The sequence below is a fragment of the Leishmania donovani genome, chromosome 28, assembly GCF_000227135.1.
Source record: "Leishmania donovani BPK282A1 complete genome, chromosome 28".
Taxonomy (NCBI): Eukaryota; Euglenozoa; class Kinetoplastea; order Trypanosomatida; family Trypanosomatidae; genus Leishmania; species Leishmania donovani.
Genome location: NC_018255.1, coordinates 697,302 through 721,654, shown reverse-complemented (window position 1 = coordinate 721,654; position 24,353 = coordinate 697,302). Strand labels below are relative to the sequence as shown.

Sequence of the window (24,353 nt, the reverse complement as noted above, 5' to 3'; positions counted from 1 at the left end):
CTATTCACGGAGGCTTACACACACACACACACACACACACACACACACACACCTCGAGAGCGGCAACGCTACGCAACTCATCGTCATCATCGCCTGCGCAGCAAAACTGACGCCTCCCCCCCTCCCTCGCTTCTCCAATTCCACTCTATCTCCCACCCGCCTTCTCTTGCTGTTCTTCACTACCGCTGCAAAGAGCCGACAGAAAGCCGCTCGTCCGCACACACAAACAACGAAGAACTTACACGGGTGTCTTCGCTCTGTTCGCGTGAACACGCTTTCGCCTCGCCTCGCCTCCTTCCCTCTCTTTTGCCATCCCTCTCACAACCATACAGCTGTGACGATGCAGCAGCCGGGCAGCCACCAGATCCAGCCCATCGACTCCCTCACACCGTTTCTCGGTGGCAAGTGGTGGATTCGGGCCCGTGTGACAGACAAGACGGACATCCGTACCTGGAACAAGCCGACGTCGCAGGGAAAGCTCTTCTCCTTCACCCTCATTGACGAGTCTGCCGCGATTCGGGCAACGGTCTTCAACGACGCCGTCGACACCTTCGAGCCGCTCATCGTCAATGGACAGGTATACTATTTCAGCGGTGGCCAGGTGAAGAATGCGAACCGGCGTTTCAGCAACGTGAACAATGACTACGAGCTCACGTTTGACCGCAGCTCGGAGATTATGCTGGCGCGGCAGGACACATCAACAGCGGCGCTGCCGATGCAGCGCTACAACTTTGTGCCGATCGAGCTTCTGAAGCAGCGCGAGGTCGGTTCGCTCGTCGACGTGCTTGGCGTCGTGCTCAAGGTGGACGAAGTGTCGTCCATCACGCAGAAGTCGACGGGCCGTGAGCTGGTGAAGCGAAACGTCAAGATGGGCGACATGACGGCGGCTGTGGAGGTCACCTTCTGGAACGATGAGGCAAAGGCGTGGTGCTACCCGGTCGGCACCGTTGTGGCGCTGCGGCAGCTGAAGGTTGGCAGTTTCGACGGTGTGACCCTCTCATCCACTTATCAGACCAAGATCGACATCAACCCCACAGACCTGCCGGACGTCAAGAAGCTCGCGGCGTGGTATGTGACGACTGGCGGCGCTAACGTGACGTCTTTGTCGTCGCAGGGGCTTGGCGCCGCGAGCGGGGCCGGTGGCGAGAGCGACCGCGGCCGCAAGTACCTGGACGAGATCCAGTCGGAGGGGATCGGACGGGGCCTGAAGCCCGAGTACGTCGACGTCCGGTGCGTTCCGATTTACTTCAAGCAGGATGCCCAGTGGTACGACGCGTGCCCGACCTGCAACAAGAAGGTGACCGAGGAGGGCGCGCAGGGTGACCGCTTTCGCTGCGAAAAGTGCGACAAGACCGTCACGCCGACGCAGCGCTACCTCGTTTCCATCCAGGTCACGGACAACGTCTCTCAGGCGTGGCTAACGCTCTTCAACGAAGCCGGCATCGAGTTCTTTGGGATGGAGGCGGCAGAACTGAAGCGTCGTGCGCAGGAGGACCCTCTCTACATCGCGAAGCTGGCGCAGGGCCGCATGAACCGACCAGTGGTGATGCGTCTGCGCGTGAAGGAGGAGACGAGCTCGAACGCCATGACCGGCGAGGAGTCAGACCGGCTGCGCATGTCAGTGGTGCGCATCTCCGAGTTTATGCCGATTGCGGGCACCTCCGAGGAGACGCGCCGCCGCCTCGCGCAGAACCTGCGCACAGAGTGCGATGAAATTCTCCGCCTCATCGAGGCTTACGTCTGAGCACTGCCAAGAGACTAAGCAGGTCTCGCACGCACGCACAAAATGCATACAGAACTACATGCGTCTATGCGCTGCACTTGCATCGAGTGCTGACATGCACTACTCGCAGAGACGGCCACCTCATAGAACGAGAATGCCTCTGGTCGTGTCGGACCGTGCCCGTCATCGTGTGTGCGTGTGTGTGTACATGCGCGCACCCACACCCACGCACGACGCGCAACACACAGACACGCCGACAGGAAGCCACTCCCGGAATGGTGTGGTCTCCATCCGCAGCTTTGCTGGGACGCCGTTGTTGCTCCCTCGCTTGGCACGGGAGCTGATGTGCGATGCCTCTCTCCTTTCGTTGCGGTTGTTGTGTTGTCGTGCTGATGGGCGTAAGCACGCACGCGCACACCCATGCGAACACCGGCACGGGGCTCATGTCGACCCTCTTCTCCCTTTCTCTTCCCTCTTCCCAGCGTACTTTTTGTGTGCGTGCGCGTGTGTGTGCGTGCCCACGCGTGCAGCCTTGGTTGGCGCGTGAAAGGGACAGACGCAACGTTTAGTTGTTTGCCTTTATTCCGTGTGCTTACTTCTGGCGCCCATGCGCCTTCCGCCGTTGATGCCGGCTGTCCATGTTGGCTCAGTGGGGCGGTGGTGAGTGGTGATGATGCTGGTTCGATGGAAAGCAAAGCAAGAAGACGATAAGCGAATCCGGCAACATGTGTGGGCGTGCAGAGCCAATACGCACTTTTGAGAGAAGAATGCACATGCCATAAGCTTACTGGAGCTGAGAAGGCCGTGCACTGCGTTGGGGGAACGATTGGACGGGCTGGGGTGTGATGGGTTTCTGCCCCCTCACCGCCCCCTCGTTCTGCTTCACACGCTGGCGGCAACTTCAAGCTGCTGTTGGAGGCTGCGTTCAAGTGGCATGGCAGCCGTGGTGCGTTGTGGTGGTGCACCGGCTACATGTCTGCGATGAGCTCCTTCGGCTCCCACACACGCGCACGCACAGAGGGGGATGAAGGGAGCGCTCTGTGGTGTGCGTGCGTCGCTTGAAGGCGATGCTGTCTCTCTACCGCGCTGCGTGCAGCACCCCATCCGACTCCGTAGGCGCGTGCGCGTGTGTAGAAGGGCGGACCACGGTAGCTTAGTCGCAGTTCTCATGTATCGGAGTTGCGCGTTGACGGGCAACACTTCTTTCACATGTGCATTGAATTCGCCGGCGCTCATTTCTCTCCTTCTTTCTGCCGCTTCTGGCGGCTTTCTCTCTGTGTGTTGCCCATTGCGCACAACACAAACAACAACCATTGTGTGCGCGGTGCTGCCGTCGGTGTTATGGCGGTTCGCTGCGCGCGACTCCACCGGGGATGGACACCCCCTCCCCCTCAAAATGCAGCCTTCTCCTGTTTCGTTTGAGGAAGTACCAAAGGAAGTCTGTTGACGACGACGGCAGCGCACTAGGCGGTACCGGCAACGTGAGCACAGCGCGCCGTGTGAGAAACCGCACAGAGGCGGCAGCCAACAGACTTTAGTCAGACCTGCGTGGCTGTCACGGCAGCCATCAAAACGCACGCCCACCGATACAGACACACGAAGCGCCGACCATACGGCATAGGACTCACAGACGGACACGAAGAGGGAGTGCAACCATTGTCACGTTGCCTTCCTTTCAGGTTGTCCGTTTGTTTCGCAGACCGCACACATCGGCCTCATCCCCCTTCTCCTCTCAGACCTCGAATCGGGGACACTCGACATCGCACAGGGGCGCCACTAGTTCCGCCCCCTTGCTTCGGGTCTGTGTGCGTGAGCGTCACGTGGGTGAGCGAGTGTGCCCTTGCTAGCGGTAGTAGGACCTGAAGATAGGGACGAGCGAGTTCGACGGCCTCCTCCTCCTTCCCCTCAGAACGAGTGGCAGCTACGCGCGTGGATACCAAAAGACAGACCTCTTCATCCCGGCATCCTTTTCAGGAGGAGGAAGAGACTCAGACCGCCTGCACTGTTTCTTTCCAAACGTGTTGAACTCGGCATCACTTGTGTGCTCGGGGTGATGATCCGTAAGCTGCTCGCTTCCGTCTCCGCTGGCGGCGCGGAGGGCCGCCCGAGAGGCTTTCTCGCGCACTCGTGGGGCGTTGGGTGCGGTTTGCTGCTGCATGTGCCAGTGAAAGTGACGGCAGTTGCGGGTGCCTCTGCGGAGAGGGCTGCCGCCTCCTGTTCCCTGGGCAACGCGCGCCGCTTCTACCTCGCCCCCTCGCGCATCTGCATGGATGAAGCCTCGAGCACTGCAGGGCAGCAGCAACAGCAGACATCGACTCCCGGTGGACCTGCGGGCGCCTCCTCCGCCTCTGCCAACGGCAGCGAGAGCGCTCTGGACGTTGCCATGCGCGTCAACAAGATGAAAAAGGCGCACCAGAGCGGCGGCGCCAACAAGAAGGAGGTGGAGCAGGAGGCGTGGCATGCACTGAATTCTCTGACCGAAGACCAAATCAACAACGCCGAAGGGAAGGCAGTCTCGCTACTCCTGAACGCATGGGCGTACTTTGCCAAGTTCTGGGCCAAAGGCAAGGATGGCCCGTTGTGAGGGATTTGAGCGCGTGTGTGTGTGGGGGGGGGGTGCGGGCGCAGACGCGGTGCAAGGTAAGGAAAAACAAGAAGAAACAGAGATCGCAGAGGCGGCGGTGGGCGCAGTCCCAGATTAAGGCGTGCGAGCCGAGCGTGTGTCTGTGAAGGGGGAAGAGGGAGGCAGGGAGGAGCAAGAGAGAGAGGGTCTGCCCTCCCTCCCTCCCTCCCTCTCTCCCCTGACGCATGCACGTCCACTAAGCACTCCAACAAAGGGGGAGAGACAAGGTTACGGATGCACAGCACCGTGACCGCCCCCGCGCCCTTCGCCTTGACTGGCCGCACCCCTTCCAACCACCGCGTTGCGCGGTACCTTCATTTTTTCCTTTTGGTGCTACGTTCGGCACTTTTCTTCATAAGAGGCAGAACTAGGGGCGTAAGGCGGGTAAGGAGCGGGTGGCACACGGGTGCACGTACACAGTAGCTGGGCGGTATTTTGCTGCCCCTTCCACCCTTTCTGCCTACGTCCTCTTCCACGCTCCGTACCCTCCATTCAATGCTTGTCTGTGATGTGCGTGTCTCGTGGTCGTGGTGGCGGCGGTGGTAGTGGTGCTGCCCACCATTTCCTCCTCGTCGTCGAATGCGACTGCTTCTTCCCTTATCGTCTCTGCGTGCTGTCGTTTTTTTTTTTCGCTGGCGTTGTATTGATGCTTAACGCTGAGAAGGGGCTCTAAGGCGGCTGGCTGGATTAGAGGATCATGCGAGGCGCGCACACAGAGATGCGCACACAGCGAAACGAAAAAAAAATCAAACCAACCAACCGATGCGCTGTCTAATGCGTGCGCATCTGTGCTCGGCTGCGACTGCAACACCGCCACAACATTCCAAAACTTCGAAAGAGGGGGGCGCGTGGAGGCGAAAGGGAAGGCACGGATCGGGAGTGCAGCCGCTTGTCTTCTTTCGTGCTTCTTTCTGCCCCCCATCGTGCACCAGCCACCTCGCTGCTTTTTTTTTTGACTTCTCTCACTTCCCTCGTTTCACGCAGCAGAGCCTTCGCGGATGCCTGCGTGTGCGCTACGAAGTGTGCATGGCCATCTCCTTTTAATTTGCCAGCACTCTTCTGCACCCCGTGCTCGGGCACGCATGCTCTGCTCTTCGCGCGCCCACAGGGACACATAAGCAACGCACGCGTTCTCCGCCTCGACAACTCCTCTGCCCGCTTCCTTCTCTCGACTCACTCTCAACGCGCTTTTTCTTTCTCGGCCTTTTATATCCTTGTGAATGGCCGAAGCAGGAACAGCACCCCATCAACGACAGCAGCACGTGACACGTGGCACGGACGTCATCAGGGTCGGTACGCTTGTTTGCCTCCTGCCCTTTCTGCCCGTTTCGGAGCGACTCTCCTCTCTGTTTCTTTGCGCCTTTCGCTCTTCTTGGAGGAGGAGGGCCGGGGAAGTGAAGGAGGGCGGGCGCCAGCAACAGCATCCACAACACGCGCACGCGCAGATTCACAGACACTCGCGCACACAGAGACGGACAGGCATCGCTGTCCATCCTATAGAGGTAAGTGGTGTTGCGCAGCGCACCACATTACCAGCCACCCTTACACAGCGACAAGGCGAGACAGCATCACCAGGAGGAGGCGCTGCGTTTTCGGGCAGCCCCGGTGGCTGCTGCCTCCTTTGTTTCTCTGGTCGCTGAGACCTGGTCCTTTCCGTTCGCTCCACGCCACCCGCCTCTCTCCCTCTCTCTCTGATAAGCTTAAGAAAACAAGTAAAAAGTAGGACGTCGACACGGACGTACCTCGCGTAATAGCTGCCACTTGCATACACTGACACGGACGGAAGAAGCGCTGGCTGTGCTCCAGGACGGAGCAGAGTGCAGTCGCTGCCTTGCTTTCACCGTCGATTCGTGTACTCTGTCTTCTCTGCGCCACCTTTCTCCCAGTAGAAGACTCCTATAGCCACAGCGGCTGGACACTTTCCCTGGCCGCTCAAGCGTATCTGTCGTCCCGTGTGCGCGACAGCACCGCTTGGCCGCGTGCTTGCCGCTGCTGAGTGTCGCACGTACGCAGAGAGACACAGCGCACCTTCGTCTCTTTCCTTTTCGATCCGTGCCCCCTTTAGTCCCCCTCGCCTCCCCCGTGTGCCACATGCGGCCATCGTCGACGTGCACAGCTGCGAGTGGCACCGGACATGGGCTGGCGCATGCGGAGGCGGTAGATGGCTCGACTCGGCTGCCAAGCCCGGCAGGCGTAGCGGCTTCCGCCTCTCCGCTGACCGTGACCTGCTGGCCGTGCGCATCTTTCCCAGGGCGCGGCGGTGGCAACCCGCTCCGTGCGTTTCGCACGGAGTCGCCTGGGACGACCGTTGCGGTCGTTACCGAACAGCGCACTGCGCCCCATCGCATGGCGCCCATCAGGCTTTCTTGTTATTCCCGCACATTGCCGAAAAGCGACCTACTACCGTCATTCCTGTCGCCACGTGTGGCGGCTGCGCCACCCTTCTCGCTGCGCACTCCTCTTTCAAAAGCGCTGCTGTGCTCGCTGTTGACGTCTTCAGCTGCTGCTACGCGGATGCTCGCCTCGACAGGCGCACGACGGCATCCCGTGCGGGTCACAGCGAGCAGGCAGCAGCACGCCGCCGTCCAAGGCGTAACGGTGCTGCGCCACTCCCACAATAGGCAAGTCCGACGATTGCTTGAGGCTGTCGTCGCGGTTGACGGGGGAGGCAGGCCACCGGGGCTACGGCTCGGCGTAGCTGTACGTGCGCTTGCCACAGCTACGACGCCGTCCACCTCCACAGACACGGATGCGCCGCCGGCCTCCCCGGAGTCGTTCCTTGACCTCAATGAGGCACCTGTGCATCCGGTGCTCAGCAGCAGCAGCTCCGTGAGCAGTGGTGACGCAAGCGCTCCAGCGCGGAGAGAAAGTTCGCATCGATTTACCGCCAAGCAGCGGCGCCAGCAACATCCGCAGCAAGAACAGTCGTCTCGGGGCAGGAATAGGCAGCGCAAGGAAAGGCGAAGCGGCTCGCAGGGCTCTTTGCACCAAAACGAGCACGGCGCGACCACCCTCAGAGGGAGGTCGCGTCACGGAGAGCTTCCACCGCAGCAGCAGCCAGGCCCTTTACCACACAAGCAGATGTGCCACGTGCACTCGTCTGGTCACCATGGGGGTACCACCTCTTCAGCGGCGCCGTCCTCGGCCGGTGGTGCTTCTGCCCACGGTCGACGAGGCTCTTCTCCCGTGAGGCGAAGTGGCGCGGTGAGTGCCTCGGCCACCTACGCAAGAACTGCCAAAGAGGAGGTGAGCACGACCTGGAGCGGGTCGGCGGGGCGTCGGGGTGACGACCGCCGTGAACGGGGCCGCCGGAGTGGAATCGACACATCCGCGACAGGCCAGCCAAGCAGGCCTGCATCGTGCCACCCGGGCACATCGCCGCAGCGAGCGCCACCGCCCCCCACTACTTACACGAACACCGGCGCGCCGAGCTGTGCTGCGCTGCGCCGCCTTGTCAAGTCGCACCGCACGTTCAGAAAAAACTACGAGGCGCTACGGAAAAGCGACAAGGTCGCGGCCGCGTTTGAGCTTTGGTGCGCCGAGGCAGTGGCACACAGCCGTCTGGTGGAACATCTGGCCTCAGCGTTGGGCGGCGATAGCCAAGCGGTGACAACGGTCCGCCTCCTCCTCACAGGCGCCTCCAAAAAGGCCGCGGCTGCTGACTCAGGGGCGGCAGCGGCCACCTCCCCGACCATGTCGGCAGCAGAGACGCTGGCAGTGCTGGAGGTGCCGCTTTCGGTGGTGGATTGGCTCAACGAGCCCATCGTCATGCCGGACCTGGGCGCGAGGACACTCATGGAATTTGTGCACAAGGTGCTGTCCCCTTCGCACGGGGACAAGGCGCCAGCCAACGACTGTGATGTCGCTGGTGCTGGAGAGTTATTTGCGGCGTCCGCTGGCGACTCGCCGGCTGCACCGTATCGGTATGGGCGTCTCGAGGCGGTAGAGGTGTGGTACGACGCGTGGGGGCGCCAGCAGCACTATCGCGAATCGGCGGAAGGCCTGTTCAGCAGCAATACTGAGCCGGCGGCGCCATCTTTGAAGGCCTCCATCGCGCTGTGGCACCGTAGGCAGCGTGCAGTGCAAGATGTGCTGCTCTCTCACTTGACCGAAGGAGGTCGACCTTCCGTACTCGATGCGCTGCCTGTCTGCCCAGCCGCTTGTGACAGTGCCGACACGCGCGACACAACTCCCGTCGAATGTGGCCCTGTGACAGCTGCCAGCACCAGCGGCGCACCGGTTCAGCCTGACGGGAACGCTGCAGCGCGACCAGACCAATTCGTTGAGGGGGCGACGCGGGAGCTGCTACCCTATCTTATCGAGTTTCTTCAGACGCTGAGCGCGTTCAAGGCTGCACGCGAGGAGGCGAAGATGCACGCGGAGTACCATGCACTACTGGAAAACGCGGTGGCGGTGCAGTCAGGGTCAGCTCAAGCAGCTGCCGACGCCGCCGCTCAGGGCACGTACACGCACCTGTGTCTTGTTGCGCGCCGCTTTCGCGCGTCGCTGCCGGCGGAGCTGCACCCGCCACCCGCAGCGTCTGATATCGCAGATAAGCCCCTTGGCGGCGACGGCGGTGTGGATGCGGAGCTGCGCACCGCGGCCCAGCAGTACCTTCGGTCGATTTCGAAGGTGGACAAAGTGGCGTCTCATTCCGCCCAGTCGCCGTCAAAGATTGAGCGCTCGACGGGTGACGCGGGCACACACGAGACTACCGGAGCACAATCGTCGTCGTTGGCGTTGGCTGAGCGAGCGGGTGCGGCGCCATCCTACAGCGTTGCCGTGCTGGACATCTGTATCGGTGTTGTGCTGCGTTGCCTTCTCTTTTACCTTCCAGCGCTCTCTGCAAAGGACCGGGGCCATGTGCTGCAGCAGCTCAGCGCCCCTTGGCTGACGCTCGAACCGGAGGAGAGCGCTCGAGTCGCGTGCTGGTCAGAGTTTTTCGGTGTTGCCGATTTTTTCTCCAAAGCCTGTGCACTAAAGCGACGAGAGCGTATCGGTGCGTTGCCATCCGCCATGGGGGGACTCAGCAACGGAGACTGTTCGACCTCCTCTGCTTCGTTCACCGTTGACCATTCCACCCTTTCGACACTGCAAGGTGTGGTACAGCAGCTGCGCTCCTTGTGTTGGCCCACGGTGCTGGATCGTCACTCGAGTATCGTGCAGCACGCCCTCTGCCTCCTGCCAGCGGCATCTGAAGCATCGACGTCACCTTCTTCGGCGGCGGCATCGGTGTCCGATCAGCGGCGGCAGCAGCGGCGTCCTCCCACCGAGGCTCTGCCTGCTGGCAGTGCACGAGGCACGGCCTCATCATCAACAGTCGCCGCAGCTCCGCCGCACTCCACGCAGCCTCGTCCCCCTGCGTGGAGCGACGTCGTCGCGGTCGTGCGAGGCAGCGAGAGCCGACAGCGACTGGGCTACGAGCTACTCTTTCTCTTCTTGGGGGCTTTGCGGTGTGGGAAGGAGAACGCCTTCCCAGCGCCCGTCAAGGCAACTGCTGCTGCGGCTGCGGACGCTTCGGTTGAAAAGCCTGCCTGGCCCCACCACCGGCCATCTGATAGGCGCCGACTCAACACCGTCTGCATCTACGCGCTTGACGTCGACAGCTTCATTGCGGAGCGTATGAGTGACTTATGGCCGGCAGGCGATGCGTGGCCGCTGCTGCGCACTCAGCCGTCCTGCTCGGCTGGAAGGGCGGTGCCACCGCCCGGCTCGCGCCCTGCGCCTGCGGAGCTACTCGCAGAGCAGACGGCGCACCCATACGGCCTTTCTCGCGTAGCGCTGTGCACTTTCAGCGACTCCCTTCTGGAGAGCTGGTCGACCTTGTCGCTCCAACGCGCGCAGATCCTCATGGTAGCCCTGCAGCGGGCTGTGGCAGCTCCTGCTGCACTGACGTTGCGCTCGCTGCTCCCCAACCTACATTCGAGCGCCCGCGCCGGCTGCGAGCTCAGCGGTACCCGCTCCTCTGCCACGCCGCCACATGCGGTGCAGCTGGCTGCGCGCCGTGCCGAGTGGCGAGCGGTGGCGCCAGTGATGTTCCTGTACACCACGCGCGCGTGCCCGTCTTTGTGGAGAACGATGTGGGCTTACATCTCGTCGCAAATGAAGTCTCTGCTGCGGCAGGTGGAGGAGATGATGAGGTCGGCACAGGCAAGCGCAGGCGATGAGCAAGGCGGCGATGTCGCGACGCGCGGAGAGCGGCGCTGGTCGAATGAAGAGGTGGAGGCGTGCTACAAGCAACTGGAGGAGCTAGCGACCATGTGCGCGTGGCTGGTTGCCATGGCGCCGTCCGTCTGTGGCAAGTGGCTCGCTGTCGCTGGCGCTGCTACGTCAGAGCCTGCACAGGCGTCCGCACGAGAGCACACCGAGCGTGTGAAGGCTGGGTTTGAGCGCTGTGTCAAAGGCCTTCTCGCTGTGTGGACGAAGACAGGCGCGAGCGCTGATGCGGCGGAGCAGCTGCTGACTTTGTTTTCCAGGCACCCCAGTTCCACGCCGACGCCCGTGGACTGCACCCCTGTGAGGGCGGCCAACAACGGTGCCGTCGACGACACCGCGCAGGGTGCAAAGGCGCCGCCGTCGGCGCCGGAGGAGACAGGAACAGGTGAGGCGGTGACACTACTCGCGGAGCTGGCAGCGGCGGCGCAGACGCATGTGTGGACCCGCGCGCTGTACGGCGCTGTCGAATTGTGGATCAAGAAGACCCGCTACATCCAAGCGCAGTCGCGAGGAATCATGGAGACAGTTCAGCTGATGCCACCAGCGGAGGCATCTACCTCTGCGCTAGCCGCGATGACAGCAGCAGCGCCCGGTCGCGCTGCAGATGATCGTTCCCGCGCAGGTGAGACAGTGACCAACGGCGGCAGCTGTGCATCTGTGCCGACGGCGCCGCACGACGTGGATTTGGCGCTGCTTGCCTGGTGGCGCTCCACGGCGGAGGAGGACATCGGCCTACCATCGGCGCGCGTCTACCTCGCGCAGGTGTACACTGAGCTTCTGCGGATTGTTTCTGCTCGCGCTGTTCTCGCACCGTCGACCCCTCTACCAGAAAGGGCACACGTGGGGCACCCGCTCGATTCTGAGCGAGATTCAGTGTTGGGGGGCGCAAGCAATCGCGCCGGCGCAGTGGACAGCGGCGACGAGCCAACGTCGACCTTGAGGGGCGACACACCACTCAGCGGCGCAGCGGAAAAGACCATTTTCTCTGCAGCGGAGGTGGTCGTCATTCTGAGGGTGCTAAGTAGCATTGCGGCACGCGGCGTCGCAACGGTGACCTTGGGGCGCCTCACGGAGCGCGCGTCTGGGCGCGGTGTGCTCGGCAAGACGTCGTCTGCCGGCCCCGCAGAGAACGCTGTGGGCGTAGAGTCCACCTCTGGCAACGCTGACTCCATCATCGACTCGCTGCGCCGCGCCGCCGTGTACGCCACCGTGGCGGACAAAGAGGTACCGTCGACCACAACGCCGGATTCGACGGCGTCAAAGGACGCGGGCGCTCGCGGCCTCTCAACGGCAACCGATGGCGATGAAAGCGGCAACCCTACCAGAGTCGGTGTTGCGGAGGAGGCCACAGCGCACGATCGAGGCAATGCTGCTGCCCTCTCTGCCCAGATGGCGGTTCAGCGCATTGAGGAGGCGCTGCTGAGCAGCTTGACAGCACACAGCGGAGCGTTGCCGGCGACAACGATGGTGGAGGCGACGTGGCTTCGACTGCTTCCCCTGTCGACGCTGCAGAAACTCCTTGATCATCGAGAGTCCTCTGCGACCGTCTCAGCTGGACCAGACGCCCCGCCGTGCAAGGCTGCAAATAGCGGGTCATCGAATGCGCAACCAACAGCGTGCGCCGACCTCGCCACCACAGCAGCAACGCCGTCGCCTCCGCGTTTTGCCCCTGTTGCCGTCGTCGCATCCGGCTCTGCTCCACAGCTCGACGGGTCACTGCGGGAGTCGCCGTCGCCGTGGGTGCGCAAGTTGCATGACGCGGTCCTCACGAGCTGCCACTCGCGCCACATCGGCATCTGCCTTGTCTCTTCGCTGTACTCCGTCCTGGCAGCGTCGCAGAAGCGCGACGACTCTACACAGCCTCTCTCAGCGTCGACTAGTTGTGACGGCAGTCGTGGCGCGGTCAGCGCCGCCACTGTGTCTTGTGGCGGTACTTCAGAGACCGCTTCGTCTTGCGCTGAGGACTGCGATGTGGCCAGGGACGGGCCGTCGCTCGCCACGTCGCGGCTCCGCTGTTTTTTGGCACGACTACGCACGAGCTGCGCCGAGGCCGTCGTGCTTTTCCATCGTGCTAGAAGGCAGCACGCTGATCTCACCGCCGCATCCGGCGAGGGCGACGCCAGTAGCAGTGGTGGCGCAGACGCGGACGATGCAAACGCATCCCGCGTAGGCTTGAAAGCATCAGCATGGGCCGCTGCTGCAGAGGTCGACGGTGATAGTAAGGGTGAGGCCGAGGCGGGTACATTGCACGCGGCCACGCCGCACCAGCAGCATGGGCAGCGCTTCTGCAACGTGCTGGTGGTGACGAGCGAGCTTCACGAGCGCCTTACAGCCTACGCAGAAACGCTCAATTGCGCAGCAGCGAGGTGCAGTGGGGCAGAGCAGGGTGCTGGCCAGGATACGTTGCGTACTTCCCGCAACGGCAAGCCTGAGAGAATGCGCCACCTGCTCCGACTCTTGTACGCATCGCTGCTGGATGCGGTGGCCGATTTTGTGCCGTACGCAGAGCACGGGAATGCTGTGGAGGTGATGCAGATGCTAGGCGTCATCACTCGCCGCATGCCATGGCAGCAGTGCGCGCAAGCGTCGCTGTCGCAGGCGCTGCCTCTCGAGAAGGACGGGCTGTTTGGCGACCATACCAGCGACGAGACAAGCTGTGAAGCAGTGCCACTGGCGAAGCGCGGGGGCGGCGTTGCGGAGGCCGGTGCTGCTGCTCGGCCGAGCGCGCCCCGCGACGGCGACGAAGAAGGCGTCTCGATCGATCCCCTCCTTGTGTGCTTTCGGGAGCAGGTGACGCGGCTGATGCCGTACGTGGATGCTGAAGTGCTTCGCTGCACGAAAGCTCGGTTGCCTCAGCTTCTGAACCTGGCGCTGATCGGCAGCGCAAAATCGTCTGTCGAGTACGTCTTGCGCAGCGTTCCAGTCAGCACCAGAGGGTCAATGCAGCGTCGAGAGGGGCCCTGCGCCGCCGCCGCGGAGGCGACGCGTTCCAGAAGCACCCTTGCTCTGTCACCCGTGTCCCGTTCGGCAGCGAAGGTGAGCGCGTCTGAGAGTGCCAGCCATGGTGCCACTACCGAAGCAGAGCCAGGCCGTCTGGGACTCTCTACGCTGCCCCTCTGGTCTCAGGCCCCACTTGAGTCTCTGCTACACCGTATAGCCATGGACCGGCTGATGGCATCGCGACACGCGCTGTACTTGTGCACTCTGACCGTCAATGCGCCGGAGTTTTCAGCTGTGCTTCTGCCTCTCACGCAATACCTGCGCGACGCGCGCGCGAGGATTTCGTGGGCGATGCTAGAGGTGGTGTTCAAGGCCGTTGCCGTGTCTGCCGTGAACTTCCAGCGGCACCATCAAGCAGAAATGCTGCTGCGTAGTGATCTTCTGCCCTTGTCGCCGTCATTGTCACCCGGGTCCGATCAGACGCCAGGCAGCGCCGCTCATTCTCCCGCAGATCGTGCGAGCGCCGCCTCCGCGGCGGAGCGACCCCGACGAGGTGGGGGCGGCGGCGATGCGTCGCAGCGCGGCGGAATCGCGCTGCCGCGGTCGTCGACCGATTGCGCGGCGCTGCGCGTGGGGGAGATGAGATACCCACACCGTAACGGCAGTGGGGCTTCGGCGCCTCTCTTCCGCACAGCTGCCGTACCGTCCGCCGTGTGTAATGCGCCGTCGCAGCTGCGGCACGCCTGGGGCGATCTTGCTCGCCGCCTCCTCCACGAAGAGGATGATGTAGCCGTGTCCGACGTCTCACTCTGGGTGTCGGCGCTGTACTGCGGCGCTATGGTGAACTGCGCAGGGACTCAGTTGTTTGAACAGCTGCTGGCGTGCCTCGTCTTCGGCACTAAGACCCCCGCAGCCTCGGCGGCAACCACCACAACGCGGATCGCCACGCTGGACGTTGTGGGTTGGACGCTGGTGCTGGAGGCGTGCGGCACGGCTTCAGACCACCACTACCGACAGGCATATCAGAGTCTTTTGAGGGACGAGTTCGTTCCCTTCCTGGAGCGCGCCGCGGCCTCTGCCGACAGTGATGAAGGTGGCGTCTCAGCATCTTCTGCTTCATCTGCCTCGTATCCGACATGGCCGCCTACTGCGGCAGTGGCGTCGGGGCGGGCGGTGCTGGACGACGCGCTTCCCCTCGCAGGGGCCTGGCGCTGCGGCTTGTTGGAAGCCATTCCACAGCTGTTTGTCGAGGACGCCGCGTTTTGGCGTCGCGTGAAGAACTGCGTGGAGACGTGGTGCGCCGCGATTGCTCGCGACCCTGCTGAGGTTGCCAGTGAGTCCCCATCTGCGCCAAGGACGTCCACGTCGGCGGCGCGGCGGTCTTGGGTGACGCAGCTGCAGCAGAGCTTCAACTGGGCAGCGCAGTGTGCCGGCCACTCGTCTCTTGTGTTCAGCGATAATACATGGACGACGGAGACGGCAAACGCAGATGCGCACGCTGTGGCGGAGTGGATGCGGATACAGCTGGAAGCTCTGGGGGCGAGCGCAGCCTCAGTGACAACCACACCGGAGGCGCCGCCGAACGTCTCCCCACCACGCGGGGGGCAAACCGCATCTCTCCGCGTGTAGCACACCCATGACCATAGACAGCTGTCTTGTCCGCCAGGGAGATGCAACGTCAACCACTCCATCCTCCGCGATCGAGTACTGTCACACCGCAAGATGACCATCTCACGTCGCGGGTGGATTGAAGAGGAGACGAGACGGAGTCGGTAGGACAGCCAAGTTTCTGTGTATTACCTCCGCCGCTCTTCTCACCTGTGGCATCGCTTGCTTGCCGGTCTGTAGTGGATGATGCAGTGACCAAGAAGACAGACTTGTCTACGGGAGAGGAGGGAGGTAAGATATGTACGTGAGGAGCAGAGGAAGAGTAGACAATACGCTGATAAAGCGAATGGCTCTCAAAACCTTCCCACCACACACACACACACACACACACACACACACACTGACACCTACATGCGCACGCTTGTGTACACTAAGAAGCGTGCTTGCAGTGGCATGTGTGCTTCTGTGCGTCTGTATGGGCGCATGGCTGGCCCACGACGGACACAGACGTCATGGATCCGTACACATTGCCACGAGTATCTTTAGCTCCTTGCCCCCCCCCTTCCCGGCGCGCACCCTCATCTCGCTCATCCCTCCCCCCTCAATCTCTCTTCGCCTCTTCTCGTTCTCTCCCTCTAACCACACGGACACACACGCACAGACACTGATGTGAGGGCTACTGGGAGTACCCAGAACTGCTCTTCGGCACCCTTCCTGCCCCTACCACGCCTTCCTTGTCCTCTTCTCCTCTTTCGGTAAAGGGCCGGGCAAGGCGTGTGTGTGAGAAAGCGAGGTTCCTGTGCGACTCGAAGAGGCGCCACACGCACACAGCGTACTCGTATCTACGACCAGACACCACACAGCTTCATAGAAAGCCCCTCCCTCTACCCTCTCCACACACGCACACACAAAGACAGGCATATATAGCCATAGACAGAGCGTTGCTGTCGCCATCACGCGGAAGTGGTTGTACGCAGCCCGTGCACACGCCTCCCTTTTCTGTTTGCTCTGGTGCAAAGGCAGGGAGCGCGTTGCCTTCGCGTGCTTGTGTTACTCCCCCTTTCTCCCCTCCCCCTCTCGTTACCGCGCTCACTCACTCAACCGCATATACGCATTCAGCTAATAGCGTCGCACCGTAACCCACCTTTAGGGCCAGCAGCGGAGGTGCGGCTTTGCGATGACGCACCGCCCATCTAGCTCATCACCACTCCCCCCTGAGGGCGAATCGACGCGGTACCTTGTGGTGATCGAAGTGAGGACCACGGCCGATACCGCTGCTTGGCCCGAGCTCAGCTGCCTTGTCCGATCCTATGTGCGCGTGCAGGCGAGCCGCCGACTGGCCGCGGGCCACCTGCCACCGTTTCTCCCTGGCGCCACCATCTCTCTCGCAGATGCGCCGCCTCTGCTGAGAGATGATGTCGCGTCGGTGCGGGTGTGTGACGTCTCCTTCCCGACAGGCTGTTCGTGGACAAATATGGAGCAGGTGCACTTCTGTATGTGCCTGTACCGACTCCACGGTGAAACTCTCTGCATGCCACTATCGTCTGCCGCGTCTGCCCCGGTTACCCAGGCGTCTCTGCCGGCGTGGTGCACGGCCGACAGCATGCACAGCGGCGGCGACGAAGGTGACAGTGCGTCGACCTTCACCGTGACACCCCTGCCGCACGTCTCACTGGAGGGCCAGTGGGAGTCGCTGTACTATGGCGAGAGTGAGGCGGCGTCGATTGCGTTCAAGCGGGACATCGTGAGCTACGTGGACGCCGCCATGCGGTTCACCCACGCCGGGGTGAGCTCCAACTTTGTGACGTGGAATCGACTTGTTCTTTTCCACGGCCCGCCAGGCACGGGCAAGACGTCGCTGTGCCGCGCCTTGGCACAGAAACTGTCAATCCGCCTCGCCTCGTCGGTGTACGCTCGCGCGTGCCTTTTGGAGATCAACGCTCATAGCTTGTTCAGTCGCTGGTTCAGCGAGAGCGGCAAACGCGTGCTGCAGCTGTTTGAGCAGGTGCACCGCATCGCCGACGACAAGGAGTGCTTGGTGTGCTGCGTGATGGACGAGGTGGAGAGCCTCGCGGCAGCTCGCACCTCCGCGATGAAGGGCAACGAACCATCTGACTCGATCCGTGTTGTGAATGCACTGCTCACACAGATGGATCGACTGCAGGACTGCAAGAACATCGTCGTCCTTGCCACGACCAACTTGACGGCGGCAATCGATGCAGCGCTGCTGGACAGAGCGGACAAGCGCGTGTATGTCGGCCCGCCAGGCGTGCAGGCACGCTTCCTCATTCTATATGCGAGTGTGCAGGAATTGGTGGACAAGCGGTTGGTGGCTGCGCCGCAAGCGGGGACGTCCGTGCTACCCGACGAACTGAACGGGTTTTCTCTTGCGGACGAGCGTTGCCAGGATGAGGGGCAAGCGGCACACCGGGGCAACGTAGGCGCGCACCGCAGCCTTGGCGGTCATCTACTGGTTGGCGGCAGCGGCACCGCCGAGGCCGCACACATGTGGAATGAAGAGCTGACCGCGTTGCACGACGTGCCGAGTAAGTCTCACAAACCGCCGCAGCAGATGATACCGACATCCACGAGTTTGGGAATGGCACCCGCCCCGCAACCAGCGCATCCCCAATCGCCGTCGCACTGCCTCTCTGGCAATGCGTACACGATCAGTGAGCTGCTCCATCACATTGCCGAGGTGTGCGTGGGCCTGAACGGCCGCACCTTGAAGAAACTGCCGTTCTTGGCGTACGGCGCGTGCATGTGCAATTCTTACACTGGCGGCTGCGGTGGTAGCGAGTCGGCGTGGCAGGGGGACCAGAGAGGTGGCTTCGATGCGCCTCTGCCTCTGCGGGACTACCTGGAGGCGTTGTTCAAGGTTGCAGAGGAGGCTGCTGAGGTGGCCGTACTCGATGCGAATAGCGGTTCCTAAAGCCGTCTGCTGACGCCGCAGGTGAGCCGCGCTGTGCTAACCTGTTCTAATCGCTTCTTTTGCCGCAGACCCTGATCTCCCTCCCTCTCAAGACGGCTCCACGAGGAACGGCACGCGGCACAGATCACGGCAACATGCGTACTCCTCTGCGCAAGAACATGCAGACATACATGGCCCCTCCTCTTTCCCACGCCTGCCAGCGATTCTGCTTTGACGATACAGAAGAAGAAAAAAAGAGGGAGAGGCGAACGGTGCGAGAGGAGCGGGAGTCTATGTGCCCACTTCCGAGTCTGTCGCCCGGCTATTGGCCGTGCACCACAGCGGGCTGTTTCGCGCACCACTTCTGAGGCGCAAACGTGCAGCCCCCTCCCCCTCCTTCATGCGCCCGCGCATGTAATGTGACAGGGAGGCACTGCCAAGCACTTCACGAGAGAGCTTGAAAAGAACGCCGAGGATGAAGGTAATGGAGAGAGGGAGGGGGGCGGGATGCAAAATGTTGTTGCCTCCTTCCTTCTCTGCTCCTCACTTCTGCAGCCTTTAGGCCCTCGATGCTGGAGCTTGGGTCTGCTGCGTGCTTGTGGGTCGAGCGGATCTTGACTAGGGTGGTGGTGGCTCTCCCGCCAAACCTCATCATCTCTCTCAATCTCGAATGCTGCATATGTGCGCGGACCATCCCTCCTCGAACTCTCTCTCTCCTCCGCCCACTTATCCATCTACTTTCCCCTTCTTTTTTTCCAGGATCCACAGGCTTTCTTCCCTTTTATGTTTTTTTTTTTTTGCCGCTGTGTGTGTGTGTGCAACCGAAACGCAAGAACTGCAAGGCCTCCTCCCCCCTCTTTCCCCACTCCATCGCTTCTTTTCCTGCATCACGTTGGCTTTTTCGGCCCCCTCTCCCCCTTACTGTTCGTGGTCCTTCTCTCGACCATCAAGGCCAAGCATCATCTAAAAGATCAGGTGCGACGGTTGACTGGAAAGTGTGCGTGTGAAGGTCGTAATGGGCCGCAATGTGCTGATGGTGGCTGAGAAGCCGTCGCTGGCAGAGAGCATCGCGACGATCTTGAGCAACGGAAGTTGCTCCCGCCGAACCCGTGCGCTGCCGGTGTACGAGTACACGGGCAATTTCATGGGCAGTCCCGCATACTTCAAGGTGACGAGCACTACCGGCCACGTCTTCTCGTGCGACTTCACCTCTCAGCATCAAAACTGGGATCGCACGGATGAGGAGCAGCTCTTCACCGCGCCGATCACGTGGAAGGACACGTCGGGGAAGGTGAGCCGCCACCTCGAGCATGAGGCGCAAGGCTGTGATACACTGGTGCTGTGGCTCGACTGTGATCGTGAGGGGGAGAACATTTGTTTTGAGGTGATGCAGGTCGTTCGACGCGAGATCTACAACCACCACAGCATCTTCCGCGCGCACTTCTCGGCCATCACGGCGGAGGAGATTTTCCACGCCTTCCGCAATCTCGGGAAGCCGAACAAGAACATCAGCGACGCGGTGACGTGCCGGCAGGAGCTCGACCTGAAGGTTGGCGTAGCCTTCACCCGGTTTCAAACCAAGTACTTCCAGGGCAAGTACGGCGACTTGGATGCCAGCGTCATCAGCTACGGCCCGTGCCAGACGCCGACGCTCGGCTTCTGCGTGCAGCGCCATGACGAGATCCTCAACTTCAAGCCGGAGAACTTTTGGCGTCTCGTCCCGGTCGCCTCACGCGGCGGCGCACTGCTGCAATTTGAATGGGATCGCGGGCGCCTCTTCGACGAGACGATGGCGCGGCTGATCCTTCAGCGCATCACCAAGAGCGGCAAGGTGGCCACCGTCGTCAACGTGTCTGTCAGCAACGACACACGTCCGCGGCCGACCGGCCTCAACACAGTGGATCTCATGAAGATTGCAAGCAGGGCCCTTGGCATCGGCCCCCACTACGTGATGAGCATCGCCGAGAACCTGTACATCCGCGGCTATATTTCGTACCCTCGTACCGAATCCACGGCATACCCGCCATCTTTTAACCTTGCCGGCGCCCTCGCTCAGCAGAAAAACCACTCCATGTGGGGGGCCTACGTAACGGCGCTGCTGCAGCAAGGACACGCGCGCCCCAAGGCAGGCAAGGACGCTGGCGATCACCCGCCGATCACGCCGATGCGAAGCGCGTCGCCCAGCGAGCTCTCCGGGGATGAGTGGCGCATCTTCGAGTACATTACACGACACTTCATCGCCTCCGTGTCACCAGACTGCCGGCTAATCAAGACGAAGATCACGATCGAACTTGGCGGTGAGCTTTTTAGCATCTCGGGAAAGGTGGTGGAGGACCCCGGCTTCACGGAGATCATGCCGCACGCCCGCGTCGAGGACGACAGGATGCCGACCGGCGTCCACAAGGGCGACTCCTTCCAGCTGTCCGATGTGCGGCTGCAGGCGGGGCAGACGCAGCCGCCGTCGTACCTGACGGAGTCGGACCTGATTGGCCTGATGGAGAAGAACGGTATCGGAACCGACGCGTCCATCTCCACCCACGTCAACAACATTGTGGAGCGCGGCTACTGCAGCGTGCAGGCGGGGCGTGTCATGAAGCCATCAAAGCTTGGCATCGTGCTCATCCACGGCATCAAGGCCATCGACCCGGAGCTGGTGCTGCCGCTCGTGCGCAGCCGCGTGGAGGAGTATGTCACCCACATCGCCGAGGGCCGCGCGCAGCTCGACGACGTGCTCAGCTACTCGCTTGACCTCTTCTTCGCTAAGTTTAAGTTCTTCAAAGAGCACATAGACGTCTTTGATGCCCTCATGGGCGCCTCCTTCTCCGCCATCTCCGCCGCCGGGAAGCCGATTACGCGGTGCGGCAACTGCATGCGCTACCTGAAGCACCTGGACACTCGTCCCCAGCGGCTCTACTGCCCGTACTGCGAGGTGACGTTCGCGCTGCCACAGGGCGGCACCATTAAGCCGTACTCCAGCTTCAAGTGCCCCATCGACAACTTCGAGCTCGTCATCTGCCACATCGAAGGCGGCAAGTCCTTTCCCATCTGTCCTCATTGCTACAACAACCCGCCGTTTGAGGACATGCGCCCCGCCATACAGCACCACCACCGCGGGTACGGTGGAGGGGCAGCGGCGACGACGGCACCATCCACGCGGCACATGGCGTGCGACGAGTGCCGCCACCCCACGTGCGAGCACTCCCTCGCCACGAACTACGTGTGCGACTGCGTGGACGGCTCCTGCGCCGGCAGCATGGCCTTCGTTCCCCGGACGGCTGGCCAGTGGAAGGTGTGCTGCAACAAGTGCCCCATGATGATCAAGCTGCCACCGACAGCGCAGCGAGTGTACGTCACTTCCGAGGAGTGCCCCGAATGCGCCGCCAACTGCCTCGACATCATGTTCCCCGAAGGCAAGAGCGTCTTGCCTAACCGCAAGGACCGCATTGTCGCGTGCATCTTCTGTCATCCAGGCCTGAGCCCGCTCTGCGAGGAAGTGCGCGGCCGCATAGGTAACTTCCGCCGCATCGGTGGCGCTGCTGCTGGTGGTCGGGGCGGTCGTGGACGCGGACGTGGTCGCGGACGTGGTCGCGGACGTGGCAACCGCGAGGATCGCCGGTGAGCGTGCCGCAGCCCCTTCGTCGGTCCCCAGTTGCGGTAATGAAGTCTGGATAAGCGAGGCGTGCACGTTTGCCTGCGTGCGCATGCGCACGGGGGTGAGCCGATGGCATGCGCTTTCTCTGCCTTCTTTATGTGTGTGTTGCCGTGACCTGCGAGCCGCTCCCTTTCCTCCACCTCTCAGACGCGTGTGCATCCGCGTTCTTCCTTCCATTCCTCCCTCACACCCACGTGGACAGCGAAAACAAAACCGAGCGGAGGTCAGCCACGCGGTGACACTGCGTGCTGTGGATGCTGCTTGTTGATGCAGCGGCGTGTGCGTCAGCTCAGCTGGGCGATGGGCTATACCAATTTTTTTCCTCTCCGTTCCACCTAGGCGACACTTTTGGATATGGGGGGGGCGAAGTTGCTTCATTGCAGACTGCTCGGCACCCGTGCATAGAGTGCGTCGATGATGGGGCGGCATCCACCAGTGTTCTACTCCTCCATCCCACGCACTGCGATGCCGCCACCCCCTCTTGGACTATGCCTTCCTTTCTCTTTCTCTGACATCTTCTGCTCCTCTGCGACTGCCCCTACTCTTCCTCCCTTTCTCCCCTGACACCTCGCGCCAGTTTCGCTACTCTCCTTCCTTGGCTGCAGTTTGGTGACAGCCCTCGTATCACCGCACTGCCGCCGACTGACCATCCTTCTCCCCCCTCCCTCCCTGAGCCCCTCCTTTCCCTAGCTTTAGATCTCCTGCTCCTGTGTCCTCTGCATAGCCTCGTGTGTCCATCTCCCATTTCGCATCACACGGATACGCGCCACGGCACGGATAAGGTGTAGCGCATCGTCGCGGTCTTCGACCCCTGCCATTCCACAGCGCTTCTTCCCAATAAAGGAAAGCCGCTGCAGCAGCACCGTCGGCCCCTAGCACTGTCCAGTGCCTTCTGCCCGAATGCAAACCTACACGCCCACGTCAGCTTTCATTCACCATCATCTTGCGTCTCAGCATCCCTCAGCGTGCTTCTACCGGTGCTCCTTGTACAGGGTCTACACTACAAGTGGAACAGGAGAGCGTGGCGCGCCCACCCGCCGAGTCGTACGGGCATACACGCCATTGAAAAACTCTCGGTGCTTCTGTATGATAGCACAGTATGCCAACTAGTTTCCGACACTACGAACCGGAGGAGCGGGGCGGGTACGCGCCCAGCGCGAGCAACAACGGTGCCGAGTTTGGCGGTTCCGAAACAAGGTACTCGACCAAGACGCGTTCAATCAACGCCGCTGCGTCGAGAACTGGTACGGGCCGTGCGGGTGTGCCGGCGCAGCAGCTGCAGCGCTTCGATGCCTTGCTGCGTCTTCCGGAAAATCGCGAGTGCTTCGACTGTGGTACGAAGCAGCCGCGTTGGGCGAGCACCAACCTTGGTATTTTCTTCTGCCTCCGCTGCGCCGGTATCCACCGCTCTATGGGCACGCACGTATCGAAAGTGAAGTCGGTAAACATGGATGCCTGGGTGGAGTCTATGATGCTCGTGGTAGAGCACATCGGCAACGCGCGAGGACGACTCTTGTACGAGTACAACATGCCACCGTCGGCACGCGTGACCAACACGACCGAAACTGCCGTGGTCGAGCGCGTGATTCGCTCCAAGTATGAGCGGAAGTTGTACTACCACCCCCGCTTTGCAGAGCTCGTTGCACAATTTATGGAGACCCCGATGGAGGCGGCAAGCAGCAGCGGGACCACCACTTTAGCGTCTTCTCCGGGATCGAACGCGCCACCGTGCCAAGGTGGCGAGCCGGGGCAGACGCAGCCGCAGGGCGCCGTGCTCGAGGAGCTCTGGGGCGCGCCCGTGTCTTCACCCAACACGAATCAACCGAGTCAGGAAGCGACGCAGGGGGCGACGGGGGCCCGCACAAACGTTGCGGAGCTCTTCTCCGCCTATCCGACTCATGGCGCCGGTATGGGCTATGCGGCGGCTGGAGGCGGTGCCCACTCGCCGCCTACGGCGTGGGGGGAAACGGCGGGGCCGCTGTCGTCGGTGCCACCGGTGAGCGTGAACAACGACTCGGGCTGGTTCGAATCGCAGTTTGGTGGGGCGGCAAGCATTGTACTCGGCCCCGCCAGCGGCGGCGCTCACAGCGGGGCGCCGTTGCCGAACACACTGCAGTCGGCGTCGAGCCCGCAGACAGCGCACGATAACACAGGCGACCTGTTCACCGGCGGCAACGAGAGCGCGGGCTGCAGCAAAGACGAGATTCTCTCTCTCTTCCGCACCGCACCCGTCGCTGGGGCGTATGGGCAGACGAGCAGCGGTTCTACGGCAAACACGAGCGGGCATCCGTTGGCGTGGTAGTCACAGACGGTGAAGCCGCGCTACCCCGAGTAAGAGAAGGGCTTCATCACATCTCGTGGGAGAAAACGAGACAAGCAACGAAAAAGGCGGCCGCTGCACGCATCCACGGGGTTCCATCTGGCTTGTCTGTGTACGCATGCGCGTTTATGTGTGTGAGGTTGTGCGGTAGTGCAATCAAGCAGAGAGCGAGAGGGCAGGGAGAGGGCGATGGCGCCTCTTTCTCACATATACAGACACATACATCTGAGTTTGGTTTTCTCATTTTACGGTTGCTTTTGATGGCCTTTCCATGTACCGATCCGGATCTCTCTCTCTCTGCGCTTCGCTTGTTGCTCGTCTCTCTCTCTCTCTTTGAGGTTGAGCTCGCGTTCCGCGACG

General features: G+C 61.9%; 6 protein-coding genes across 6 annotated transcripts; all 6 read left to right on the top strand.

The window, feature by feature from the left end:
* Positions 1–340: 340 nt before the first annotated feature.
* On the top strand, positions 341–1,744 carry LDBPK_281940 (replication factor A, 51kDa subunit, putative; the record flags this gene model as incomplete). Its single annotated transcript, XM_003862245.1, has 1 exon — positions 341–1,744. The coding sequence occupies one exon, from the start codon at positions 341–343 to the stop codon at positions 1,742–1,744; it is 1,404 nt and encodes a 467-aa protein (XP_003862293.1).
* A 2,032-nt stretch (positions 1,745–3,776) lies between these two features.
* On the top strand, positions 3,777–4,307 carry LDBPK_281930 (hypothetical protein, conserved; the record flags this gene model as incomplete). Its single annotated transcript, XM_003862244.1, has 1 exon — positions 3,777–4,307. The coding sequence occupies one exon, from the start codon at positions 3,777–3,779 to the stop codon at positions 4,305–4,307; it is 531 nt and encodes a 176-aa protein (XP_003862292.1).
* A 3,120-nt stretch (positions 4,308–7,427) lies between these two features.
* On the top strand, positions 7,428–15,131 carry LDBPK_281920 (hypothetical protein, conserved; the record flags this gene model as incomplete). Its single annotated transcript, XM_003862243.1, has 1 exon — positions 7,428–15,131. The coding sequence occupies one exon, from the start codon at positions 7,428–7,430 to the stop codon at positions 15,129–15,131; it is 7,704 nt and encodes a 2,567-aa protein (XP_003862291.1).
* Positions 15,132–16,287: 1,156 nt separating this feature from the next.
* On the top strand, positions 16,288–18,042 carry LDBPK_281910 (ATPase-like protein; the record flags this gene model as incomplete). The annotated part of the gene is made up of 1 exon (XM_003862242.1): positions 16,288–18,042. One exon carries the CDS (start codon positions 16,288–16,290, stop codon positions 18,040–18,042), a length of 1,755 nt encoding a protein of 584 aa, XP_003862290.1.
* A 994-nt stretch (positions 18,043–19,036) lies between these two features.
* On the top strand, positions 19,037–21,640 carry LDBPK_281900 (DNA topoisomerase III, putative; the record flags this gene model as incomplete). The annotated part of the gene is made up of 1 exon (XM_003862241.1): positions 19,037–21,640. The coding sequence occupies one exon, from the start codon at positions 19,037–19,039 to the stop codon at positions 21,638–21,640; it is 2,604 nt and encodes an 867-aa protein (XP_003862289.1).
* A 1,444-nt stretch (positions 21,641–23,084) lies between these two features.
* Positions 23,085–23,975, top strand: LDBPK_281890 (hypothetical protein, conserved; the record flags this gene model as incomplete). Its single annotated transcript, XM_003862240.1, has 1 exon — positions 23,085–23,975. One exon carries the CDS (start codon positions 23,085–23,087, stop codon positions 23,973–23,975), a length of 891 nt encoding a protein of 296 aa, XP_003862288.1.
* Positions 23,976–24,353: the final 378 nt, after the last annotated feature.